The 23542-nt window shown below is 38.0% G+C and overlaps 1 protein-coding gene across 2 annotated transcripts; it reads right to left on the bottom strand.

Annotated features, from left to right (window-relative positions):
* Positions 1 to 1891: 1891 nt before the first annotated feature.
* LOC308409465 (uncharacterized protein) lies at positions 1892 to 22039 on the bottom strand. 2 transcript variants are annotated; one of them, XM_080902244.1, is made up of 14 exons: positions 21973 to 22039; positions 21581 to 21618; positions 21198 to 21282; positions 21008 to 21098; positions 20780 to 20868; positions 20572 to 20699; positions 20426 to 20477; positions 19006 to 19103; positions 18767 to 18903; positions 18618 to 18683; positions 18384 to 18430; positions 18070 to 18218; positions 9871 to 17351; positions 1892 to 8977 (listed from the first exon to the last, which is right to left on the bottom strand). In XM_080902244.1, the coding sequence occupies exons 2-13, from the start codon at positions 21603 to 21605 to the stop codon at positions 17008 to 17010; spliced, it is 1311 nt and encodes a 436-aa protein (XP_080758370.1). In that variant the 5' UTR covers positions 21606 to 21618; positions 21973 to 22039; the 3' UTR covers positions 1892 to 8977; positions 9871 to 17007. The 2 variants fall into 2 exon arrangements, with proteins under 2 accessions (XP_080758370.1, XP_080758371.1); XM_080902245.1 differs by lacking the exon at positions 1892 to 8977 and having other exon boundaries at positions 13718 to 17351; positions 20572 to 20660.
* Between the last annotated feature and the right edge of the window lie 1503 nt (positions 22040 to 23542).

The raw sequence follows: 23542 nt of genomic DNA, 5'->3' as shown, positions 1-23542 counted from the left end.
ATAGATATCTAAAGACTGGAGATGCAATTGGTTACCATCAGAATATCTACATTATATTAACATTACCTGGAATATCAACTGTTATATGAATTTGTATTGGTTATGTGACACAAAGTATACTTCTGTATGACAGTAAACGTGAATATTTCGATTTCCATTGTGTGGGAAATCATCATGTAAGTCATCAGGATGAGTACACCAGCAAAACATTCGTAGTCAGGAAAAGGTTAAATTATAATTTCATGCAGTTACGATATCTTATCTTGCAGGTTTGTCATTTCTCCCAGGCACCAAATCAGTTTCCCAGCTTTATGGAACCATTTCAGGTTTCGTACAGATAAATTGATTCATCTGAGAAATTGTTAAATAGAGCATTGTCCCTGGCTGCAGACACCACTGGGAAATCACAGGATTGTCCTTGGTGATGACATGAATGACGGCTCAGGCAGCCACAGAGAGAGTTTTAATCAGGCATGAAGACAGGCGAGAAAACTAAAATGTGTGGAGCAGAATACAGAAGCGAGAACAGCAAAAAGTCATTAGAATGTTTCATGTGACCTATCACGGATTTAAGGATTGAGGATGGTGTGTAAACAATTTCAGTGAACCTAAATCTTAGGGAGGAAGTAGATCTGTTAATATTATTATAAAGGCTGATGTATATAATTGTTCACTTGTTCACTGAGGGAAAAAATTAGACGAAAAACTTTTCTTGTGGCATTTTTGGTCAATGTGTTCGTAAAAAAGCAGAAGAAAAAGCTAAAAACTACTAAGAAAGTTACTCCACTATAGGCCATGTGGTAATAGCAGTGCTTAAAATAATATTATAACTTGAATTTAAACAAATAGATGTTTTGCTTTACTCATTTTACTCATTTGTATTGTATTGATGCATTCTCACTTAACCACAGCTGTTTAATAAATAATGCTTTTATCCATTCATTTTTTAAATTACCTAATGTTAAGATGCCAAATTACCCTGTATACAGTGTATAAATGAATATCACTCTAAACTTAGTGTATGTTTTTAGAAATTAATATTGATAATATCTTTCATTTTGTACAGTAGCAGCTTTCAAAACAAAGATTAGACATTACAGGACAAGGGAGGAAACAAACAACAAATAGACATTTAAGAAGAGATAAAGGTGAAACAAATAAAGATATAGAAATCCTGGCAGGGCATTGAGATAAAAGCAAGCAATCGAATAAGTTTAAAGTTGAAAAACTGGCAAATTAAAAGTAAATGTAAAAAATAATAAAAATTAAAAATGATGGCTGGAAGAAAATGGTAAAACACAGACATAATTCAAAGTGGAGACAGAAAAAGCCTGCTTATAAAAATATTTACGATAGATTTAAAAGATAAGCGAGCTCACCATTCTGATATCCTCAGGGAGATTGTTCCAAAGAGCGGGTGCCCGGACAGAAAAAAAGATCATCTTTGGTTCTCAGCCGAGATGGATGGCCAGCAGAGCCTTGGCTGAGGACCTCAGGTTATGACCACGGGTGTACAGCGTCAGAAAATGTGAAATATACTTTGGTGCAGACCTAGAGCGGGCCTTAAACGTCAACAATAAAATCAATTCAAAAAGAAATACATAAACAATGAAGGAAAGCTAAAATAGGACGTGAAAAAACACTCTTGAGGTAGCCAAAAGGCAGGGGCGTCATTTCCAGGGGGGTTAGGGGGATCATGACCCCCCTAATAATCAGACCCAACCATTATAACCCCCCCCCCCAATAAAAATATGAATTATCTTGCATAAATAGGCTGTTGGTTCTCTTTACTTGTTTCAGGTATTATTATCAAAATAGTTGCATGTTTAATAATCTGGGAATTTACCCAGATTTATTTATTTATTTAGACAGAGATCTTGACCCCCCCCCCCCCCCCCCCCCCCCCCCCCCCCCCCCCCAATGTTCAGCACAAAGTTACGCCGATGCCAAAAGGTCATTCTCGGTGAGAACAACTGTGACTCATCAATGACAACACTAAAAGACCTTTCCCATAAGAAGTAAAACCACCTCAGAACTGTACCAGTGATGCCAACTCAGTTTTGGAGACAATCCAATAAGATATAGTAATCCACAGTGTAGCACTCAGATCTAATGAAACTAAAACAGAGGATTTGGATTTACCACCATCAGCTGCAACCAGCAAATCATTCATCACACACAGGAGTGCTGTCTCTGCACTACAGTTTGTTCTAAAACATGATTGCATCAAAGAGCGAATTTCTTTAAAAAGCAATCGATTGTTCAGTGACAATGTTTTCTAAAACACTGGAGTGAAATGGAAATTTGGACATAGGTCTAAAATTATTCAAGAAATTTAGGTCCAGAGAGGGGTTTTTTTTTCAGAAGAGGTCTTACGATTGCTCTTTTTGTTTATTTGTTTTTTAATAAACATGTCCAAAACCAGTTAGAGGTGAGAACGTTTTTTCTAGATAGAATTTACATTTCATAAACTTTCTTTGAGGGCTTCATTTTGTTAAACACCTCAGTAAGCTTCTCAATAGAAACTGAGTTGTTGAAAGAGTAAAAGTGAACTTTAGTTTTTGTAGATTCAATAGATTCTTAAAAGTTAAAAAAAACACACATTTTAAAGACAAAAACGCTTAAAAAAAACAGGAAACCTTGAAATGTTGATGGATTTAGTGATTTTCTACTCTATGTGCCTTATAGCAAACATAACTGCATAATGGCATTTCAACACCAATGAGATAATATTGATAGAGAAAAGCGTTTCTATATTTCTCTGTTTCTTTCCATTTCTTTTCCAAAGAAGGTCATCATACAGGATGAATGTACACTCCCTGATCAAACCATTTTTAAGCTTCTGCAGTGGAGCATTTAAATTTAGGCTGATGATGCGGTTCAGTTTGATTTGTAAATTCTACCTTTTGCACTAACAGAAATAGCTGGGGCTTGGAATGCAGCTATGGTGGCCCATATAACTTCTGATTATAGAATTTTTAATTCAGTTGGCTAAATCCACAAAGAACAGTAAGCCTCAGAGCAGCAGTGCAAGTCAGCTGATCTCAGGCTGTTCACAAAGAAAAATCTAAAAATCTACTGGAGCTTTCAACATAAATTACCATGTGATTTATTTCTAAGTGACTGTTTTCCTCATGCTTAGTTGGTTTAGCTTGTGTCATTTCAAATAAATGTTGATATCTGTTAATGTACTGAAAAGAACGCTAATCTCAGTTGGTAAAACAAGTGAACCTGCTCCAACCCTTCAGTTCACATTGTCCAAAACAACATAGTCACTGTGGTAAGATAGCTGCTGATACAAGCTTTGCTGCCACCAGAAACGATAGCAAATTAAATTTGCTCTTAGCAATTGTAGAATTCACTGTGTAGTTTGTAGTCTTATCATTTAGATCAAATCTTTTTTCCAACTCTAAATGTTCCATGACATTTAGTAACACGTTTACCTTGCTCACTGGCAGATATTTGTTTATATATTTGTTTTCCCCCAGCAAAATCTGTCAGATCTTGCTTTGCCTATCAAAGATAAAATCTCAGATTTTATTTTATTTTTTATTTTTTTTATTTTTTTATTTGAATTCATTCAAATTATTCTTTGTTTTAAAAATTGTTACATGTCTGAGTGAGATGGTAAGAGGAACTACTGCCAATAATGGTTTCTAGTCTCACACCTGCCCAGTTTGACTATGCTAGTTTGTGTTGAATAATAACAGAATTAGTGTTAATAGTCTATGTGACTACATTTCTTTGAGTTCCACGAAGACGACTGTACAAAACTTTAGAAACTTAAAGAAGTCCAGTTGGTTTCTTTCCAAACTCCTTACATTACCATGACTGAGATGACTGAGAACCTACACAAACATAACACAATTAACTTATAATTTTACAGGAGATAGCTTAAAAGTCCCTGTTCAGAATGTGTAACAAAAGGTTAAATGATTTAGATGTCACAGTACAGACATCATCCATGGCAGTGAATAGCTTAGCCCTGGTAAGTCTCCAAAGGGACACAGAGAGGTGAGATAAAAAGGGGCTAAAGAAAATCTCTGTGTGAAGCTTAAGCCTTGGAAACTGATGTCCTTATAAGTGTTCATCTGTCCCACACAGTCCGACTGAGTCAGACACCATGGAAAGCGGCTTACAGCTATTGTTGTGCTCTCAGCTGTTAAAGGTTGTATGAAAGCCTAGTGCAAGAAGGGCAGGAATGATGCCACACTGTTCGTTCTTGTTTTACTGAATAAGCCTTGAGTCTACAAAGGTATTTTATGTTGACATTTAAGCAAAGAGCATAGTTTGAATATTAAATGTCTCAGTGCTGTTTTCTGGCATTAAACCAATTGTTTACAAGCATTCTGCTTCTCAGTTGAGGATGTTTTCACTTTTGACTGAGCTGTTTTAAGCACTCATGTTCAGTTTGGTGCTGCCGGCTGATGCATTGACAATCCTAACAAGGCCAGAGTTTTGCATCAGACCCCAGAAAGGTCAATGCAGAGAGAGAGAGTCACATATGGTAGTTTTTTTTTTTTATGTCATACTAGGATTTTGTATCACATGATTTTATGTCAAAATAATTTTTTACTGCGCCGTTATTTTCATGATTTGGGTTTTAAATGCATTGACCTTGTGATTGCTATCTTGCAGCGATCTGAGTTTAGATGTGAACGCGCAGTAGCTTTTACTCTGAGCCCCTCCCAACTGATAGCACACCTCATCCTGTCTCTGAGGCTGAGCCCAGATACCTTTTGGAGAAAGTTTATATCAGCCGCTTGTCATATCCACAACCTTATTCTCTGGACACTACTCAGCTTGTGGCCAAAGTTCAAGACAGAAAAATAGACTGGCCAGTAAAACAACACCTTTGCATTAACTCTCAGCCCTCTCCACTTAAACAGACACATACTACACCTTGAAACTAATACTTTTATCTAATGGAAAAATGCCATTTTATTTGCAAAAGTGAACATTCAAAAATATCATTAAAAATATGCAATATTTAACCCTTACATACTGTTCAGGTTAAATTCAACCCATTTTGACATTTGACAGGAATAAATAATACCTTAAATGTCATTTTTTCTTACAGGACTCAATCATTGTACAAAAGGAACAGAGGCCATACAGACAAGAGAAGGTGCTTTGAGAGAGGGTGGCTTTCTGTATGGTTTTGATTCGCCTTCCACCAGGTATTCAAGCTCCCTTTCCCAGTCCACAAACATGCATGTTAAGCTAATGGATGATTCTCATTTGGTGATCTAGATAAAGTGCTTAAGGTGAGTGGGACTTGTACTGAAATGCACTTTGAATGGTCACTAAGACTAGGAAGGTGTTATATAAATACAAACACATTACATTTGTAATGATCTAAAAACAAAAAAGAGTGAATTTAGTTTTAGTTACCTGAGATTTATACTCCGCTAACTGAGATAAAAATGGGAAAATGGAGAGAATCATAATATTATAAAACCACCTGAGCTGAAATTTCAATGATGGTGGGAAACACACGTGCAAGTGTCACATATACAAGGTGTCTTATCACTGTTTTGAATGGACTAGAGCAGTTTGCAATAAGAATTTTTTTTAAATGTTTTGTATTCTACATTTTAGTTAGCGTTGAATATTTATCATTGTAAGTTGCATTTATGAGTATTTATTTTATTATATAGCAGTGACATTTTTTAAGTGTTGTAACAGTAATGTATTGTTATATAATAGTTCTCGCCATTTTCACTCAATAAAATATTTTCATATCATTATGACTATTACGTTTTGTATCTAAATAAATAAGTCTACCTACTATTTTTAAATGTCAGATTAAGTATTTGTGCATTCTATAAAGATCTGTTGATCAAAATTATATTTATTATGAAGGATTCTTGGCTCAGGTCAGAATTGGCAAATGGGACAAAAAAATCTTGGAAATTTTGTAATGGGTGGGTTCAAATTTTAAACAATGGTTTTACAAAGACACTTCTGGAAATCATGAAGTATAACTGATGCGGACAATAAAGCACTGACTATTAAAATGTCTATTTTTTCTTTATATTCATCCTTGAAATATATGACTTGCTACATTCCAGTTTTCAAATACAGAATTTTACTCAGTGTTGCATCACGCAATTCAGGCTTTTTTCTTCATAAAGAATTTAACACAGTTCCTTTACTGAAGCACAGTCATGGAAGGTATATTTTTGTGCTTCAGTTAAGGCTTGCATTTTCAAAGTGTAATGCCCCATAAATAGCATTACCCACTACCCCTCCCTGCACACAAACACACGGATGCACATAAACATGCATATGCATACACAAGCTCAGCGCTGCACCAGAGAGGAATGGAGCTGAGCATCAGAGCCAGAGGGACTAACTGTCAGAGGAGGCTTCTACATGCATCGATGCAACCTGATGGTCCAGAACTACATTTCTTTATGTGGGCCTTGCTGGGAGGAAAAGAATCACAGTTCAACTTCATACTCCCCTTCCCAGTTAGCAAGCACTATTCTCGCTAATCCGGCAGTGGAGTGACAGGTTAATTTGGTCACTCAGGTAGAGCGTGATTGGCACTATGAATAAATCAATGTTTGAACAAAGGGAACATAGCATCTTAAAAGAACCTTTTCAATCAAATGAGCAAGTGTGTTGCTCATGTATGCATGCTTGCACATGCATGGCAGAAAAGAGTCATAAACTTCCATACACCTAGGGAATAAAGATGTATTTTAACAATACAAACATTTGACTCCACACCTGTATTTTTCTCATTCAATGGGCACAAATATATTTTAGATTCCCATTTGTTTATAAGGTACATGTTTTGACGGTTATGTGCTAGAGAAGGTTATATATGGTCTTATAGCTGCCATATCACCAGAATCTATGTCTGTGAGCTCACAATCTATTTTAAGAACACTCATAACAATAACACTTGTCACTGTTCTCTCAGTACATGCAGTGTACTTTTCTGAGAAGATTCTCATTCCCAATTTGTCAAATACTGCTGCTTCATTGAAACTGCTGGCATTTCAGAGATACTCACAAGTGTCAAGAGTCATTTAGTGTTCGTGCTGTGATGTTCAGGCCACAGCAATAAGTAAAGCTGATCTCCCAACTTTTCAAACACTGACATTTAGTTTGAACTCCTTTGGATCTGATTTCACCAAATGAGCTGTAGCTGTAATTTTTTCCACATTCCTTCATGTTGTGAAAGAGTAAATTACATTTTATATATACTGTAAATAAAAACAATCAGGTACCAAGCAAAAGTAATCACTAAAAGCAGATTAAAAAAATTATAAAACACAAGCACGACATGGACTGTTCTCTCTCCTGGTTGGCCATCTTGCAAATTTACACCACTACCACCCTCCTTGTGTCTCCTGGTTACAGACTTTGCCATGCTATGAAAAGCATTATGGTTACCTGTGTGTATCCAGTATTGCAGTTGTTGTCACAGGAGATTTGTGCTATGGCTCAGTTTAATGCCAGCAGTTACTTATGTGGCAATATTTGATGCTTTGGGATGAAGTTGATTTTTTTCCCACACTGTCTATATGTGATAGAAGATTGCTGCCACTCTACACTGTATGTTTATTTATCACTACAGTTTAATAATGTTGCCTGCTACCTCCATTTTACCAGAAGCCTAAACTCTAAGTGCTTACATGAAATAACCAAAATAATGCTTTCTTTTTTCAAGAACCCAATTCTTTAAAGTGGTAATATATTAAAGTATCACTATGGTGCTCAGTAAATATCAAGCCAGCCAGAACTAACATGACGCACGAAGGCTAAATTTAGCTGTACATTTGGCTGTACAGCGTAAGTAAACTTGGTGACAGTACAAAGAACTCTTGAAAGGGTTAATATGGGTATTTTTTACCAACCCACAAGAAGTCTGAAATGAAAAGCCCTTTGAGAGCTCTAACAATTTGCATATTTATATTGCTTGTTATGAGAACAGCAGATTAGGCACACTCTAACAGATGGATCTTTTCAGTTGCTGGAACTTGAAATTGTTATGCAGCAAGCAGAGCTTTTTGAATTACTTGGATGAATCTACTATGTAAAAGTCAATTGCTTCACTTTGTGTGGAATATGTTTAAGCCAAACTTGTTCCACACTGTTACAGGAAAAATGATTCTATGTTTCTTTACCTTCTTTTAAATGTACAAAGATGCCTTTTGTCTGCCCTCTGCCTATGGTTAGATTAGTTTAGAATTATCTTTTTAGACTTTCCCAGCAAACACATCTTGTTTCTGGGACATATTGTTTTAGATTGTTTTATCTTCCCTAGCTCTCTGCTGACGAGACTAGCACCATATATGGAGTTGTTTTATTTTATCTGTTTATTATTTGTTATCCTGTTCTCACTGTCTCTGTGCTCTGTGCCTATAAAAATTACCAAGCCACTGTGCATGGTGTGAGTTGTTCTTAGCAGCTCACCCGTGTACACGTTTGATAAAGAAAGTAACTTTGTCTCATTGTGTCTTTATTTCTCCTGGGTTTTTTACAGAGTTTTCCCCCAACACACACAAAGCCACCTTTTTTTTCTGTGTGACTTCATAATAAAGGACTAAAGTGAATCTATATTAGTTAATGCTAATGAAAGAAGGTAGTCTATAATGGTATAATGTAGGGGTTCACAGTGACCGTATGCCATATACTATTCAATTTCAGCAGCTATTGTATGATCTCACTTGCCCTCTTAGGCATTGTGTATTTATTTATTGTCATTGTAAGGATTTAGGCCTACAGTGTGTGTTCCATACTCTGACCTCTTGTCCAGTGTCTTCATGCATGTGTTAGTTTTCTTGTTGATTTCCAGTTATACTTTGAGTGTTGGTTTTCTTCCGTGCCTTGTTTTACACAGACTGACCTATGTATCCCCTTCTGCTCCAACACAGTGTCGCGGCAAAACATATAATAGACGCACCGATCCACCGTGTCCATTTCATGCCTTGCCTCTCCCAAGCGTGAAATGAAAGAGCTGCAGTACCAACAGAGGGAGATATTTTATTTCAAGCAACATGAAAATAATAACGGGAAAGCATTTGAAAAGACATTATTTGCACATTTACATGTAAATACATATTAGCCTCCTAACTTCATATGTTTTTGTCTCACTACCAACTTCTTGGCTTTAAATATGTTTTCTCCCCCTGCTGGTAATGCAGCTTCTGCATGCAGTAATGCAACTTCTGCATCTATGTCCATCTCATACTTTGGAGAGGCAAAGCTCAAAATGGACACTGGTGTGTCTATTACACACTTTGCCATGACAATGGGTTGTCTGCTCTGTGTCCTCAGTTGTGCTGGTTACCATGATTGCTGCAGAAGCACTATACTAATTGTGAAATTAATAATTTAACTGAGCTTGCACTGCAATAACTTATCAGCTTTATGAGTGTTTAAGTTTTTCATTATCAAATTGTATGAATTATTGTAAGTTATAGTTGAAGTGTATCAGTAGAATTTAGTTCAGGAAGCACAAAGACTTGATGCCCATTGCCCAATACTGTATCAGATACCTGATGGTAGCAAGAAAAAAACACACAATAAACCTTTGACTATCCAGCCATAAAGGATGCTAACTGGATGTGCATTTGTATAAAATAGCTAACCCCTTAAGTGCCAAAAAACATTTAGACTATTATAATGAGAAATGTGCATTTTAAATAACTTTTCTGTTACATAAGAAGACCAAACAAAACTCCTCATGGCATTTGTCATTTATAATGCATAACTTTCTGTCACTAAACATAAGCAGCTGCTGAATTTTCTCTAACTTCAACCTTTTCAGATTAAGATGGATTTGCATCTAAGACTGAATGATTTATTAACAGTGTGTCTTTTGGTGTCAATAATTGGAAAATTCCTTACTGGATAAAGAGATTTGCAGAAATGATACAGCTACTAGCTGTCCTTTATCTGACCATTGCACATCAGACGATACAACGCCAGTTGTAATCTTTATACCTAAAATTGAAACACACAATCAGATGACAGCCCAAAGAAAAAAAGAGATACAAATGCTGTTTGTTAACACAAAATACAATTTTGAGGGAATCATGCTTTATGATAGGTGTTGTGCTGCTGGAAAATATTGGATATTTTTCCGCTGTAACTTTGAAGTCCCCTCCAGACAGACCCTGAAGACTAAGGAGGCAGTAGGGAGGCAGCAGGGTAGATTGTGGGTCACTGTCCAGAGAAATGGTGAGAGTGGTAATCACAGAATCAAAGCCTAGCTTCTGTATTGGGAAGATAATGGGATTGGAAACCTACAGACAGAGTAGAAACTTTGATGAAAGGCTCATGACTTGGAAACGCAAACAAAAATCAGTTTTAACAGCTCCAACAGCCATAAAAATATACCATATGTATTCAGGGGAAAAAGTGACCACTCGAGTCTCTCCCTTTCTCTCTCTCTTTGGGTGTATGTGTATGTGTGTGTGTGCACCTTTGCTTTTTTGTTTCTCTGAACACATCACATCAATCACGATTTAAAAGACAGCACGTTGCTCAATTCATTGCGTTTTTATGTTTTTTTTACGAAGCAGGACTGATAGGGAATTCTCACATGTGGCTCACTCATTTTATGTGTGACACAGAGCACTTTGTAAGTCTTTGTGAAGATAAATGATCCTAAATGTTATGACTTGCCCGTGTGTAGAACAGCCAAACACAAAACACTGAAACATCTTCTTGGTGATGTGTATGTTTATAAGAGGAGGTAAGGTTGAAGTACGTATGAATTATGTCAGTTGTTATTAGATTATCAGGCCTTAATAAAGTCAATAATATAATTTGCAATAAACAATACGTATTTTATGCACCACAATCATTTTTTTCTGAAACCCAGCCTGAGCGTAATCCAATTCCAGAACCAATATCTTGGGGGGCTACTGTCTCAGAAGCTATAGACTGACAAAGCTTTTGGCACTGACAGCCTCTCTAGCATTATGTACTATAAGTGAATTAAATTACTGCTCCAATCTCCTTCCTGGTGCTGGACTGTGTTTATTAGACTGATCTACATCAACAATGCTATTTCTGTGTCTCAACTTCATCTCCTATCCTGGTGGTTGAGTGAAAAATGCAAGTACTGTGCAATAACAGCTCGCTACTTGTCTAATGAGTAGATATGTTTAATTTATTATTCTCAAGTATATTGACTAAGTGCTGTGCTGTCAGTATATATGACATGTCCTACCTTGATTTTTCTTCCTCTGCCAACATTCAAGAATTTTACTGAACATACGATGAGAGAGAAAATGCTCTGTTCTCTATTTCCACAATATAATACACATCAAAGAGTTACAATAGTATTAGCATGCAGCTTCTAAAATAATGTGCAGGGCCTATGTTATAATATATGAAGGAGTTATGAAACAAAAACAGACCAGAAAGTACCTCAAACAGTGACCAACAACGAATTATTCTGGTAACGTTTCTGTCTCCCTGCGATGAGTATAATTTTTTATGCCCCCATTAATGTACACTTATTTCTTCCCTGCTGACATATAGATGGATTTTAATGCTTGTTTTAGCAATGAAATGGATGACACACATTACCACATCCAGGTAATCATTTGTCCAGTGCATTAAACTGCATTACATTTATCATTTGAACTAACCTTTTCAGTGTAGGAAAATACATGGACCAGGTTTATTGTATTATAAATTGCAGTCTTCATTTAGTATGTGTAAAATATTGTTTTTTCTTGTGGATAAGACTCTCTCAGAAGTGCACTTGTCCAGAGTCAGTGTTCGGAAATGTTTTGCATCCATCTTTGCCAGTGCCAAGTGACAATCTGGGATCCACTCTTGATTCTTTTATATTGTTTTCTGTCATGTACCTCAGAAAGATAGAGGTAGCAAAGCCTCTGCCCCTGCTGCATACCTACCACTGTAACAAGAATCCCCTCTGAGACCCAAGGTTAATACTTCCTGCTAGTATCATAAAGATAGTCCTCTTGATTATGACTGATCAGGCTTTTATCGTGCTTCGTTGCATGACTCATTTGTGGAAGTGCTACTATGCTCTAGATTGACAATAGTCCTCTGAGAAAAATTGGAAGGTATAGCTATTGCTAGGAAAGATGTCACCACCCCTCCCAAAAAAACCCCCAAAAACATAAAAATAAAATAAATAAATAAAAACAGTTCTTCAGGAGTGTCATCTGCATCTCAACTAAGTTCATGGAAACAAAGAGTTGGGAGTGTAATGAGAAGTCACAGTGTTAGTGCGTTTTGATTTGCAGTTTGACCTGGCAGGTTTGTTAATCGTCTCAAACTCCTTGCGATTACAATCAGTCATTCGTGCCTCCTGCTGTGGTGATGGCAGATTTATGGAAATTAGGGCATCATAATCCTGATCAGGTTGTGTCGGCTTACTGTGCATAGAGCTCTGCGACCCTGCAGTAATTGCCTCTTACAATCTTCTAAATCTTGCTTGACATACCAGCAAAGCCACGAGTCCCTGTTGTTTTTTAGTAGTGACCTTGCCTTGATGTTAAAGCTTTGGAGCAGGCATTCTTTGGAACGTGAAGGGAATACAGTGTTTGACTTAAGATTCCATATGCATTTTATTTTCATATCTTTCATATTTCTGTAAAAAAATCTCTTCCAAAAATTAGCTGCCCAAAAAAAGTCAATTCAGGTAAAGTAAGGTTACCTAGAAATCAGTGACACTCACCAATAACAAGCAGAATGGAGTAACAGGGAGGAGCAGAAATCCGAGTCCTCAAAAGCAGATTAATTACCCTAAAACACTGATAAGGTTCAAATCCTACATTTCCTGGAGGCTGTACATAATACTTTATTAACTACACATAATTGACCACAATTAGAAAATGGTCTTTGATCTTTTCTGCAAGAAACTGCATCATTTTCCACAATGTCTGCTTTAAATGTGAAAAATAGACAGTAATTAGCTTTGTTCCGTGTAACTGTGAATGTTAATATTGTGAGTACATACAAACTTTATTGGTTCTTAAAATATGTCAAATCTATTAATTGTTCAACAACAAGAAGAATATAATAATGATAATAATTTGAATTTTTTTTCTTCCATTTTCAAAACCACAAATACTCTTATTCTAGGCCTAAAGAGTTTAATGGTCTAAAGACCCTATGCACATAAACCAGTGCAAATTGTCTTCTCACGTTGAAGTTAATATTGATGTTAAGTATATTTGTGCTTCAAGTATGGGAATGTAAATATAAATAATAAAACAGACCTGTGAAAAATAAATTTTTCAGTGGACTCTTCAGAATCCTGTGAAAGCTAACTATAAAGCTTGATTCAGTAGCTTGCAGAACCACCTTTAGCAGTAATAACTTTCAGTGTGACTTTATAAGTCTCTCACAGGTTTGCAGGCATCTGTTTATGCACAGGTCTTGCCTCATCATTTCACTGAGGTTGGCTTTTAAATTTTGGTTGGACCTCTTCTGGACAGGGATCTCAGTGGTTGTTTCTGGATCTGCTGGAGCCGCTCGTCCAGTATGGGTCTATTGCAGGGGTGGGCAATCTCAGTCCACGAGGGCCGGTGTCCCTGCAGGTTTTAGCTCTCACCTTGGGTCAACACACCTGAATCACATGATTAGTTCGTTACCAGGCCTCTGGAGAACTTCAGGACATGTTGAGGAGCTAATTTAGCCATTTAAATCAGCTGTGTTGGTTCGAGGACACATCTAAAACCTGCAGGGACACCGGCCCTCGTGGACTGAGATTGCCCACCCCTGGTCTATTGCCTTCACCCTCCACACCTGTCCAGCTTCTCCAGCTCCTCTCTCAGCGCTTGGTATTTCTTGAGCTTCTCGTGTTCCTTCTCCTGATGTTGCTTTTACTTCGTATAGCTACATCAATAGGACTTACCTTACTCTCTGTAATTATTTGGTGGTTATATATACTCTTCCAGTAATCCTTCTTCTCTGGTCTTGCTGGGGCTGTTCTCTTATTGCTGCCCTGCCACTGAGCTTACACCTTGGATGGTTCAGTGGAGGACAGCTTGTTCATTCTCCTGGCTTCCTTGTCTTACGTCTTAGGCACCCTATCTTAACACCTTTCTGCAGCCTCAATATTTGACTAATTTCTCTCCATGCTGTGTTGATCTTGGCGTCTAGTCTCCTTTTCCATGGAAGGAGAGTAGAGGTCATCTTGTAGGCTGTTCATCTTGTAGCCAAGCGTCGCAAAAATTATCGCTGTTGTTGTGTAGATCAGCTGGTTGGTTGTGGTGATGATCACAGAAGGGATTTTCCATAATGCTCACACTGCTAATGAATACATGCCAATACTAAACTCCTTCAACACATCAGCTGGTCGTGGGGTGGGGATGATGACATCTCCCCCATGACCTAAAGTTCTGGCTAACCCTAGCATATGTGTTGTATGGGGGAGATATTATCACCCCAACACTCCGACACTGGGTACCAAGCCCTATATACCCCTATATATATATATATATATATATATATTAGGGGTGCAACGATACACAAAATTCACGGTTCGGTTCGGTTCGATACTTTGGTGTCACGGTTCGATATTTTTTCGATACAAAAAAATGTTCATGCCTTTTTAATTTGTCATTTATTAAAATTATAAATATATATTTTAACTCAAAAGTACAGTTTTTAAATTTAACCCTAACCCTTGTGCGTGTTTTTTATTTTGACAGCGAATGCGCACCTGCGGACCACTTATGTGCAGCCCTGGTTATTTAGCTCGTCATATTGCAGCCACAGAAATTATTTTGTCCATGAAACCATAAAGCTGCACTTTCTTTTTGCCTTATAGTCTGATTTGTCATAACTTCTCCGTTTTGTGGTAAGCTTTTCTTTGGCTGTCACTTCTTCACCCTGACTTGTCTTATTTGGCTCAGCAGAACTAAAATATATATCTATCCGTGAAGGTTCTCAGTCATCCAGGTCATCGTAGTCAAATATAAATCCTGCTGCTTTTACACACGCACTCACATAAGCTCAGCGATTCTCTGCGCGATCAACCTCTCACATGTTTAAGCTTGCTGCGGGAGATTTCACTTGTCATGTTTGCATAGTAAGCTAACGATTAATAAGACGATGTCAGAGGAATTGGTGCGCAAATTATCATCACTCACAGATCAGTGCTGTCGCTCTCTATACACAGTTCGCACGATTGCAAAGTGAAAGCAAAAAAACAAGCGCAAATTCAAACGCGATTTCAATATGTCACATATTGACAGTGGCTCACCGATGCCAATGACATAATTACCCAGCTACATTTCTGAAAGAATGCAAAAGCATTGACATATATTTTTCCTTCCTACAATAGCCCGACGGGCAGGGAAGAGATAGATTTTGGTAGCCCGACTGAAAAAATCGCTAGCCCCAGGACGTCAGGCTAGCGATATTGCAAGCCCTGTATCTGATTGCGGAATCATGCATCTTTGGAAAAGAGAGTTTATTACAGAGAAATGGCTCTTTCCAAAATAAAAGCTATACTATCTGCTTCTTCTGGGCTATATTCTCAGCAGCATAAGGAGAATCATGTGCTAACAGCTGTCTAAATGACTCGGCTAAAGTTAGTAGCATGCTTGTTGTTTTTGTCTTTGCACTAGGATGATGTCGGCGTAAATGTGCAGTCATATTCGTTGTGTTCCCACTAGTGCTTTCAGGTTAATCTCGTTGAAATGACCTTAACACCACAACACGGCAAATCTCCGTTAACGAGCTACCGCCGATCGCCCCGTGCATGGGGCTAGACGGCCAACACGTTAACGAGCTAACTGCGCTAACACACTAGTTCCCACCCATGTAATTGAGCATTGCATGGCACATCCAACATACTGTTTTACTTTAGTCCATGACTCGCTTACCTTCAGGGTCATACGTCACATGAAAACCAAAATAATTCCAAACGCCAGATCTGAATGAGGGTGGGGGAGGTGCCCTGCGCTCTTCCTTCTGACTATGCTGTCTGTGTTGAGCGCTCAGTGGATCTGCGCTCGACAGTGCAGCCTAGATTCGCTGAGCGCTCAACACAGACAGCATCGTCAGAAGGAAAGTTGATAAAATAAATTACAAATGTTGTATTGTTCGATACATATGCGTACCGAACCGAAAGCACTGTATCGAACGGTTCAATATCGATACGAATATCGTTGCACCCCTAATATATATATATATATATATATATATATATATCCCAAGCTAGGCGAGTGGCTCCAGCAGATCCCGAGAACAACGTCGGAGATCTCTGTCCAGAAGAGCGCAGTCCTGGGAACAGCTAAGATGCACAGGACCCTCAAGCTCCCAGGACCCGAGCTTGAAGGATAAACCGCCCGCAGGGGCGTGCTGGGTGTTGTTTTTTGTTTTTTTTCATATATATATATATATATATATATATATATATATGGTAAATGGCCTGTATTTGTATAGCGCTTTTCTAGTCCCTAAGGACCCCAAAGCGCTTTACACAACCTGTCATCCACCCATTCACACACACTGGGGATGGCATTGTAGCCACAGCCACCCTGGGGCGCACTGACAGAGGCGAGGCTGCCGGACACTGGCGCCACCAGGCCCTCTGACCCCCACCAGTAGGCAATGGGTGAAGTGTCTTGCCCAAGGACACAACGACCGAGACTGTCCAAGCCGGGGCTCGAACCGGCAACCTTCCGATTACAAGGCGAACTCCCAACTCTTGAGCCACGATCGCCACAATCGATATATATATATATATTCCAACAACGCCCTGTTTCGTCTCTTGCCCATCCAGCTAAGATCCTGTGGGACTTCCAGATACAGACGGACAAAATGGTGGTGGCTAACCAACCGGACATAGTGGTGGTAGACAAACAGAAGAAGACGGCCGTAGTGATCGATGTAGCGGTTCCGAATGACAGCAATATCAGGAAGAAGGAACACGAGAAGCTGGAGAAATACCAAGGGCTCAGAGAAGAGCTCGAGAGGATGTGGAGGGTGAAGGTAACGGTGGTCCCCGTGGTAATCGGAGCACTAGGTGCGGTGACTCCCAAGCTAGGCGAGTGGCTCCAGCAGATCCCGGGAATAACATCGGAGATCTGGTGCACCTTCCATCCTCTCTCTCTTCAGAAAGATGTATATGTCATTTGCCTCGGCAAACGTAGAAGGTGTAGGAACTGCATTTCTGTTCATGGCAGTTGTGAGCTCTTGGACTAGCATGAGGTATGCAGCAAGGCAACCATCAGGTGTGCAGGGAAACTGGCTGTTTTCTAAAATGTTCTGGCACATGTCTCTGAATTCCTGGTTTGCTACCAGTGAAGGCTCTTCCCTCTCACAGATTAATTGCTTGGCATAGTCTAAAAGGTCTGGGTCAACAATGTGCAGCACATTGCCATATCCTGCGAATGAAAGACAATATTGAAAAGATGTTCACTTTGAATGTTAAAAATAAATGAATAATGACAAAGCTGTTCTAGAACCTGTATAAGAAGCAGTCAGTGTTTACAGATGTTATTACAGAAACTTAAAGATGGAAATATCACTCAAACATTTAGATAAATTTTTAGTTAAAGGTGTCAATATGAAGCCATTTTAGTATTGACAGTAGAAATTCAGAAATCTCTTATTGTACTACAAGTAGGCTTCTTCGGAAGACACAAAAGAGAAAGCACATTATAACAGTTTTACGCTCATTACACTGGCTTCCAGTATATTTTAGAAAATTCATTTTAAAATTTTAGTAATGACTTTCAATGCTCCGAATCGTGAAGCTCCTGCCTTAATTTCTGATCTTATAGAACCCCACGCTCCCTCTCCCAGCCTGTGATCATCTAATCAATGGCTGTTAGTAGTCCCACCAGAAGACCAGAGGCAAGAGATTCTCCAAAGCGGTGGCTCCCAGGTCATGGAATGCTCTGCCTCCATCATTACGTTTCCTTGATTGCATTTATTCTGTGTGTTCGATTGTGCTGTTTTATGTTTATCTGTTTTATATTATTGTGAAGCCACTTTGTGGTTTTTATCCTGTGAAGAGTGCTATATCAAAGTAAAAGTAAACTAATGAAAGTTAAAAAACAAACAAAAAAATAAAACCCCACAGGCTTTCAAATGACATACCAGGAGGTGGTGAGGTAAACAGAAGGTCGGGTTTCCCAAATGGACCAGGTGCATTGCGTTGCTTGCGGATGTCATGGGTGTTCCAAACTGTTTGCTCCGTTTTTAAGTCTCTTTGAAGCAGTGGCAAGTGTGAGTACTGCAAGCAGTTGCTATGAAAAAGGAGAATTAAAAAATTAATATGTTCATCTGCTTCTTTGAGGTAGAATAAGTAAAAGCTAAATTTTAATCAGTACTCAAAAAACAAAGGCATTCCTAGACCACATACTTTCATACTGCTGCTTGATTATTTTTCATGTCTAAAAATATTGACTTACATGTGCACAGGATTGTCCAGTTCAAGGATCCCAGACTCCATCATGGCCTACGCATGTTGTTTTGAAAAAGACATAAGTTGTGAAGGTGAGAATTTCATTAGTGAAAAGGTACAGATGTACATAAACACAGATTCTGGCCTTGTGTTTTCAGATAAACTAATCCATCGTATGTTTAACGAAATTTTGATGGCTAGTCTTTGTTAATAGGTTTTACAGGTGAAAGATTTGCTTTACCTCAAATGTTGTCAGCCATTTCTTAATCCATGTCCGCTTTAAAATACTGTTGAAACATTCAGCTCTCTAAACAACAGAAACATGACATTATCAGTTTTGTTGTCAGGTTGTTACTTTAGAAATAGTCATTTACCAGCTTAAAGACATACCTGGTTGTGCACTGATGTCCCCATTCTGAAGCACCTCCATGCCTGATTCCCAAGATCTCGCATGTGAAATGCCATCTGCATTTGACCCACAACAAGGTTCTCCTTTCCTCTGTCCCCCCGAATCATTTGAGGACAGCCTAAAGACACAAACTGAAGATAATTAGTGAATGATGAAAAAATAAATTTATTAACAAAATGTAATCTTTTTTAACCCCCCATTTTTTTAGTATATTGCATACCACCCTGTTCTTGAACAGCCTCAAAGAAGTATCTGGCCACAAAGTTTTGTTTGCGGTTGGATGTGCCCACCTTTAGCCATAGAACCTTCCTGGAAAATCTGAAAAGAAAGAAACAGAAAAGTGGCCACTTGTACATATGATTTAATCATGTTTTGGCACTATGTTTGGTTTTTGTTACATTCCCCAAGAGTGACAGAGGATTTTTATGAAATACAATATAATCAAGTGTGCCTTATATTCAAGTGTTCATATATTTTCACATAACCAAGCCTATTGTTGAAGAATCACCTAACCAAGTCTATTGTTAAAGGAAAACATGATGCATTCCTTACCTCAGTGTCTGAGATGTTTGACAGACATGATATAATGATGCATTCTTTACTTCAGTGTCTGTGATGTCAGATAAAGCATGATATACTTCTGTATTCTTACCCCAGTGTGTGAAAGATCAGATAAGCTGATCTAATGCCTAACCTCTCTTCGACTTCTCACAAAAGAGAAAGTACTATGTAACCTGCTTTTTCCTATAAATAAAGGAAGCAAGCCTGCATTCGGTGTGTGTGTTCCTCAGAGACACTCACCCGTGCGCACGCTCTTATACACTCTGAGTTTGGTCTGCAGTGTCTTATTTCTCTTGCTTGTGTTTGAACAAATGTCTTCCCCTGACAAAGAGTATGCTGGTTTTCCATTGTATTATGTCTAGGCGTTGTTTCTGGTTCCTCCGGCCATTTTGACTGCCATAGTTGTGTAGGCTTACATGCCTTTGGAATTGAATGTGACTCTTGACTGTGTTCAGACTGACGCGAGGGGAGAGCTGCCTTTTGTTTTGTAATCCCTTGTATTCTCCTGTTTATGTGTTGGTTAGGTAGGTTATCGTAAATTGTACATTTTATTTTCTTTGGAGTTAAATTCTGTTTACTTTATATCAGGGATGTTTTGTTTGTTGTGTTGGTCTTGGCCCTCCCTGAAATTAACTGCCAGTCTGAAATGGAACTTTAAGACTAGCAGGAAATAAGCCTTTTAAAAACCGCCATCTTGAATACTCCTTCACTATTCATACTTTATCTTGGTCCCTTAGACCAGGCTTGGCCAAATCCAGACCTCGAGGGCCAGTGTCCTGCATGTTTTAGATATCACCCTGGGTAAACACACTTGAATAAAATGATTAGTTCATTACCAGGCCTCTGGAGAACTACAAAACATGTTGTGAGGGTAATTTAGCCATTTGAATCAGCTGTGGATCAAGGACACATCTAAAACCTGCAGGACACCGGCCCTCGAGGCCTGGACTTGCCCATCCCTGCCCTAGACTCCTCAGGAGAGATAACACCTCAGTTTACCGCACATCCTTATCTTGAAGCAACTTTGTACTATCACTGAATATAATAAATTAAGTAGCGAATGCCATATTCAAACCTACCCATCAATCCCCAAATGTATCCACATTCCAAAGAACTTCAGTTTATCATTGCCTATATGAAACAACAAATAATAATTACAATTTGTTTCAACAGAAGTACCATCAAAACATGTTTGGAAGGTTAATTGAAAAGATAAAATAAATACCATCAATGTGCCATGTGTCATTTGGACCACGGCTGATGTAATTCCGACGGGGAATTTTCTTCTTTCCAGGAGATCTCCTCTGAAGACCACTTGCATCCATATACCTCATTATATTAGCAACATCGTCTCTACAGTAACAATAGATTTTACTATGAGCTCAACAGTAAAACAAGAGAATACTTGATTATATACACACTATTTAACCAACCTGTAACAAGGCCGCACTCCTCTGACATCCCTTACCCGCTTTACCATTGCCCTGATTCCTTGTTCAGGAGACCACTGTTTCATCTCACTCTAAAAAACAAACAAACAGACAATTGAATGTTTTTTTTTTTAAATCACTACAGAAAATAACATTTATTGTTTCTACAATAGCTCATGACACAGACTTCAGGAAAATATATATTTTTTGCACTGATGTTTTAACGCTTACCTCCACAGCTTTGTGGATTTCAGTAAAAGGTCGTTGGGGGCATCTTCGCTTCAACCCTAGAAGTTTTAAAACTCGTCTCAGATGCCTCTCACTGTTAAAAGACAACACAGACTTACATTATATTAAATGCAAACTGCATGTTTTGTCATTTTAGAGAGTTGTCACGGAAACTGTTAAATTGCAGACTTACCTTATTTTATGCCCATATGAATTCAGTGCACAGCTGATTTCCTTTTGTTTTAAGCCTTTGTTGAACAATGTTATTATCATCATATCTTGAAAGGTTAAGTGTAACAACAACAGTCTAATTGATCACCCACCTCTTACACTGAACATAAGTAATTAACCAGTAAAGTACTAAATCTTTTTATGTGGCAATTACACTAAAAGCATCGTCTATTCAGTGCCCACAAATAAAACATGTGTAGCAAAAAATACACTTCTTTGATATTAAAGAGGTGAACAGTAGTTAATAAATAAGTTGTACTTTAGTCATTTATTTTTAATGCTCTTTTTTTAATAAAAAAAAAAGTATTTTTGGTACAGTCATGGGAACCAGCCAGAGTCGGATACTCCTTTCATCATCGTCAGATGACATATTGCAGCAAAGTCTAAAAACAATAACAGAAAAAAAAAATCGGGATCAAAAAATATCCCGACAGTAGCAATATAGAAAAGAGAAATAAAGAAAAAGAGCGACAGAAAGGATGCAGGCTGCTCGTAAGCTTTCAGCTTGTCCATTTGCTGAAATGTATACAAAACAATTACTGAACAGTTTAAATTTGAATCACGTTTCACCACTGTCGCTAGCTAGAATGAATTAGCCAGACAAAAATAGTACTGATTTGGTTTCGTACAAAACTGGCTTTCCGTCTCTGATATGTAACTTTCACAACATAACTGCAACTTAATATAACACAACTGTGGCAAAAATATGAACAAAAGGGAGAAAAAGTTAAACTTACCTTGTGTCGTTAGGAGCCTGAACCACGGTAAAACTCCGGTGAGGTCAATGACCTTACGCTCTCCCACGGTCACACGTTGATGACGTATTTGGAAATCAATTCGGGTGGGACATGACAACAGCGCCACCTGCAGGAAGATTTTCTCTCTGGTACCTTGTGTTCTGATACCTGACAATTTTTTTTCTGACACCTGACAATTTTTTTTCTGATACCTGACTTTTTTTTTTTTGACAACTGACACCTGACAATTTTTTGTCTGACACCTGACAACTTTTTTTCTGACACCTGACAACTTTTTTTCTGACACCTGACAATTTTTTTTCTGATACCTGACTTTTTTTTTTTTTGACAACTGACACCTGACAATTTTTTTTCTGACACCTGACAATTTTTTTTCTGATACCTGACAATTTTTTTTTTGACAACTGACACCTGACAATTTTTTGTCTGATACCTGACTTTTTTTTTTTTTGACAACTGACACCTGACAATTTTTTTTCTGACACCTGACAATTTTTTGTCTGATACCTGACAATTTTTTTTTTGACAACTGACACCTGACAATTTTTTGTCTGATACCTGACTTTCTTTTTTTTTGACAACTGACACCTGACAATTTTTTTTCTGACACCTGACAATTTTTTGTCTGATACCTGACAATTTTTTTTTTGACAACTGACACCTGACAATTTTTTGTCTGATACCTGACAATTTTTTTTTTGACAACTGACACCTGACAATTTTTTGTCTGATACCTGACGATGTCCTAAAATGTACACCGTACAGGTGTCTTTTATACAGATGATGAGTTCAAACAGGTGCCATTCATACAGGTAACGAGTGGAGGACAGAAAAGCTTCTTACAGAAGACGTTACAGGTCTGTGAGAGCCAGAGATTTTCCTTGTTTGAGGTGACCAAATACTTATTTTCCACCCTGATTTACTAATAAATTCTTTACAAATCCTACCATGTGGATTCATGGATTTTTTTTTTCACATTCTGTCTCTCACAGTTGAAGTGTACCTCTGGTGCAAATTACTGACCTCTGTCATCATTTTAAGTGGGGGAACTTGCACAATCGGTGGCTGACTAAATACTTTTTTGCCCCACTGTATATATATATATATATATATATATATATATATATATATAGTGTGTGTCTGTGTGTGTATGAGAGAGAGCTACAATAGATGTGTGTGAATAACTGCAGCATTGGCTATTATACTGCTTATTACTATTATAACTACAAATATTAACTTACCATCCTGCCAAATCAGCAGGCAAAAGAGCACATGAAATATTCACTCGACAAACCTTCACCCATGAGCTGCTGTTCTGTGATAGACTGACAATAACAAAGTATCTCATGTGCATCTTTATTACATGTAAAGGGAGGATAGTCAGTCATCTGTGACTCAGTTACAAGAAGACAACAAAGGAGCGGTATGATCAGTTTTGTCTGGAATCCACATAGCAATCATATTTGTTGCTTGTAAATTGAATTAAAGGACAGGAATGGGAGCAGGTAAAAGGCAGACACAAGAGGGCTCTTTGCTCGTCAAGACTAAT

Source organism: Rhamphochromis sp. 'chilingali' (assembly GCF_963969265.1).
Source record: "Rhamphochromis sp. 'chilingali' genome assembly, chromosome: 14".
Taxonomy (NCBI): Eukaryota; Metazoa; Chordata; class Actinopteri; order Cichliformes; family Cichlidae; genus Rhamphochromis; species Rhamphochromis sp. 'chilingali'.
The sequence above is the reverse complement of the archived record's forward strand: the minus strand, read 5'-3'. Positions and strand labels throughout refer to the sequence as shown.

Bases quoted from the DNA above. Each gene is read 5' to 3' on its own strand.
- LOC308409465 (XM_080902244.1), bottom strand. From the start codon at position 21,605: ATGTCATCTGACGATGATGAAAGGA. The intron at 20,869-21,007 runs GTAAGCGTTAAA...TTTGTTTTTTAG, and splicing joins AAATCCACAAAGCTGTGGAG to AGTGAGATGAAACAGTGGTC. The intron at 17,352-18,069 runs GTATGTCATTTG...TTTCATTCGCAG, and splicing joins GTTTACCTCACCACCTCCTG to GATATGGCAATGTGCTGCAC.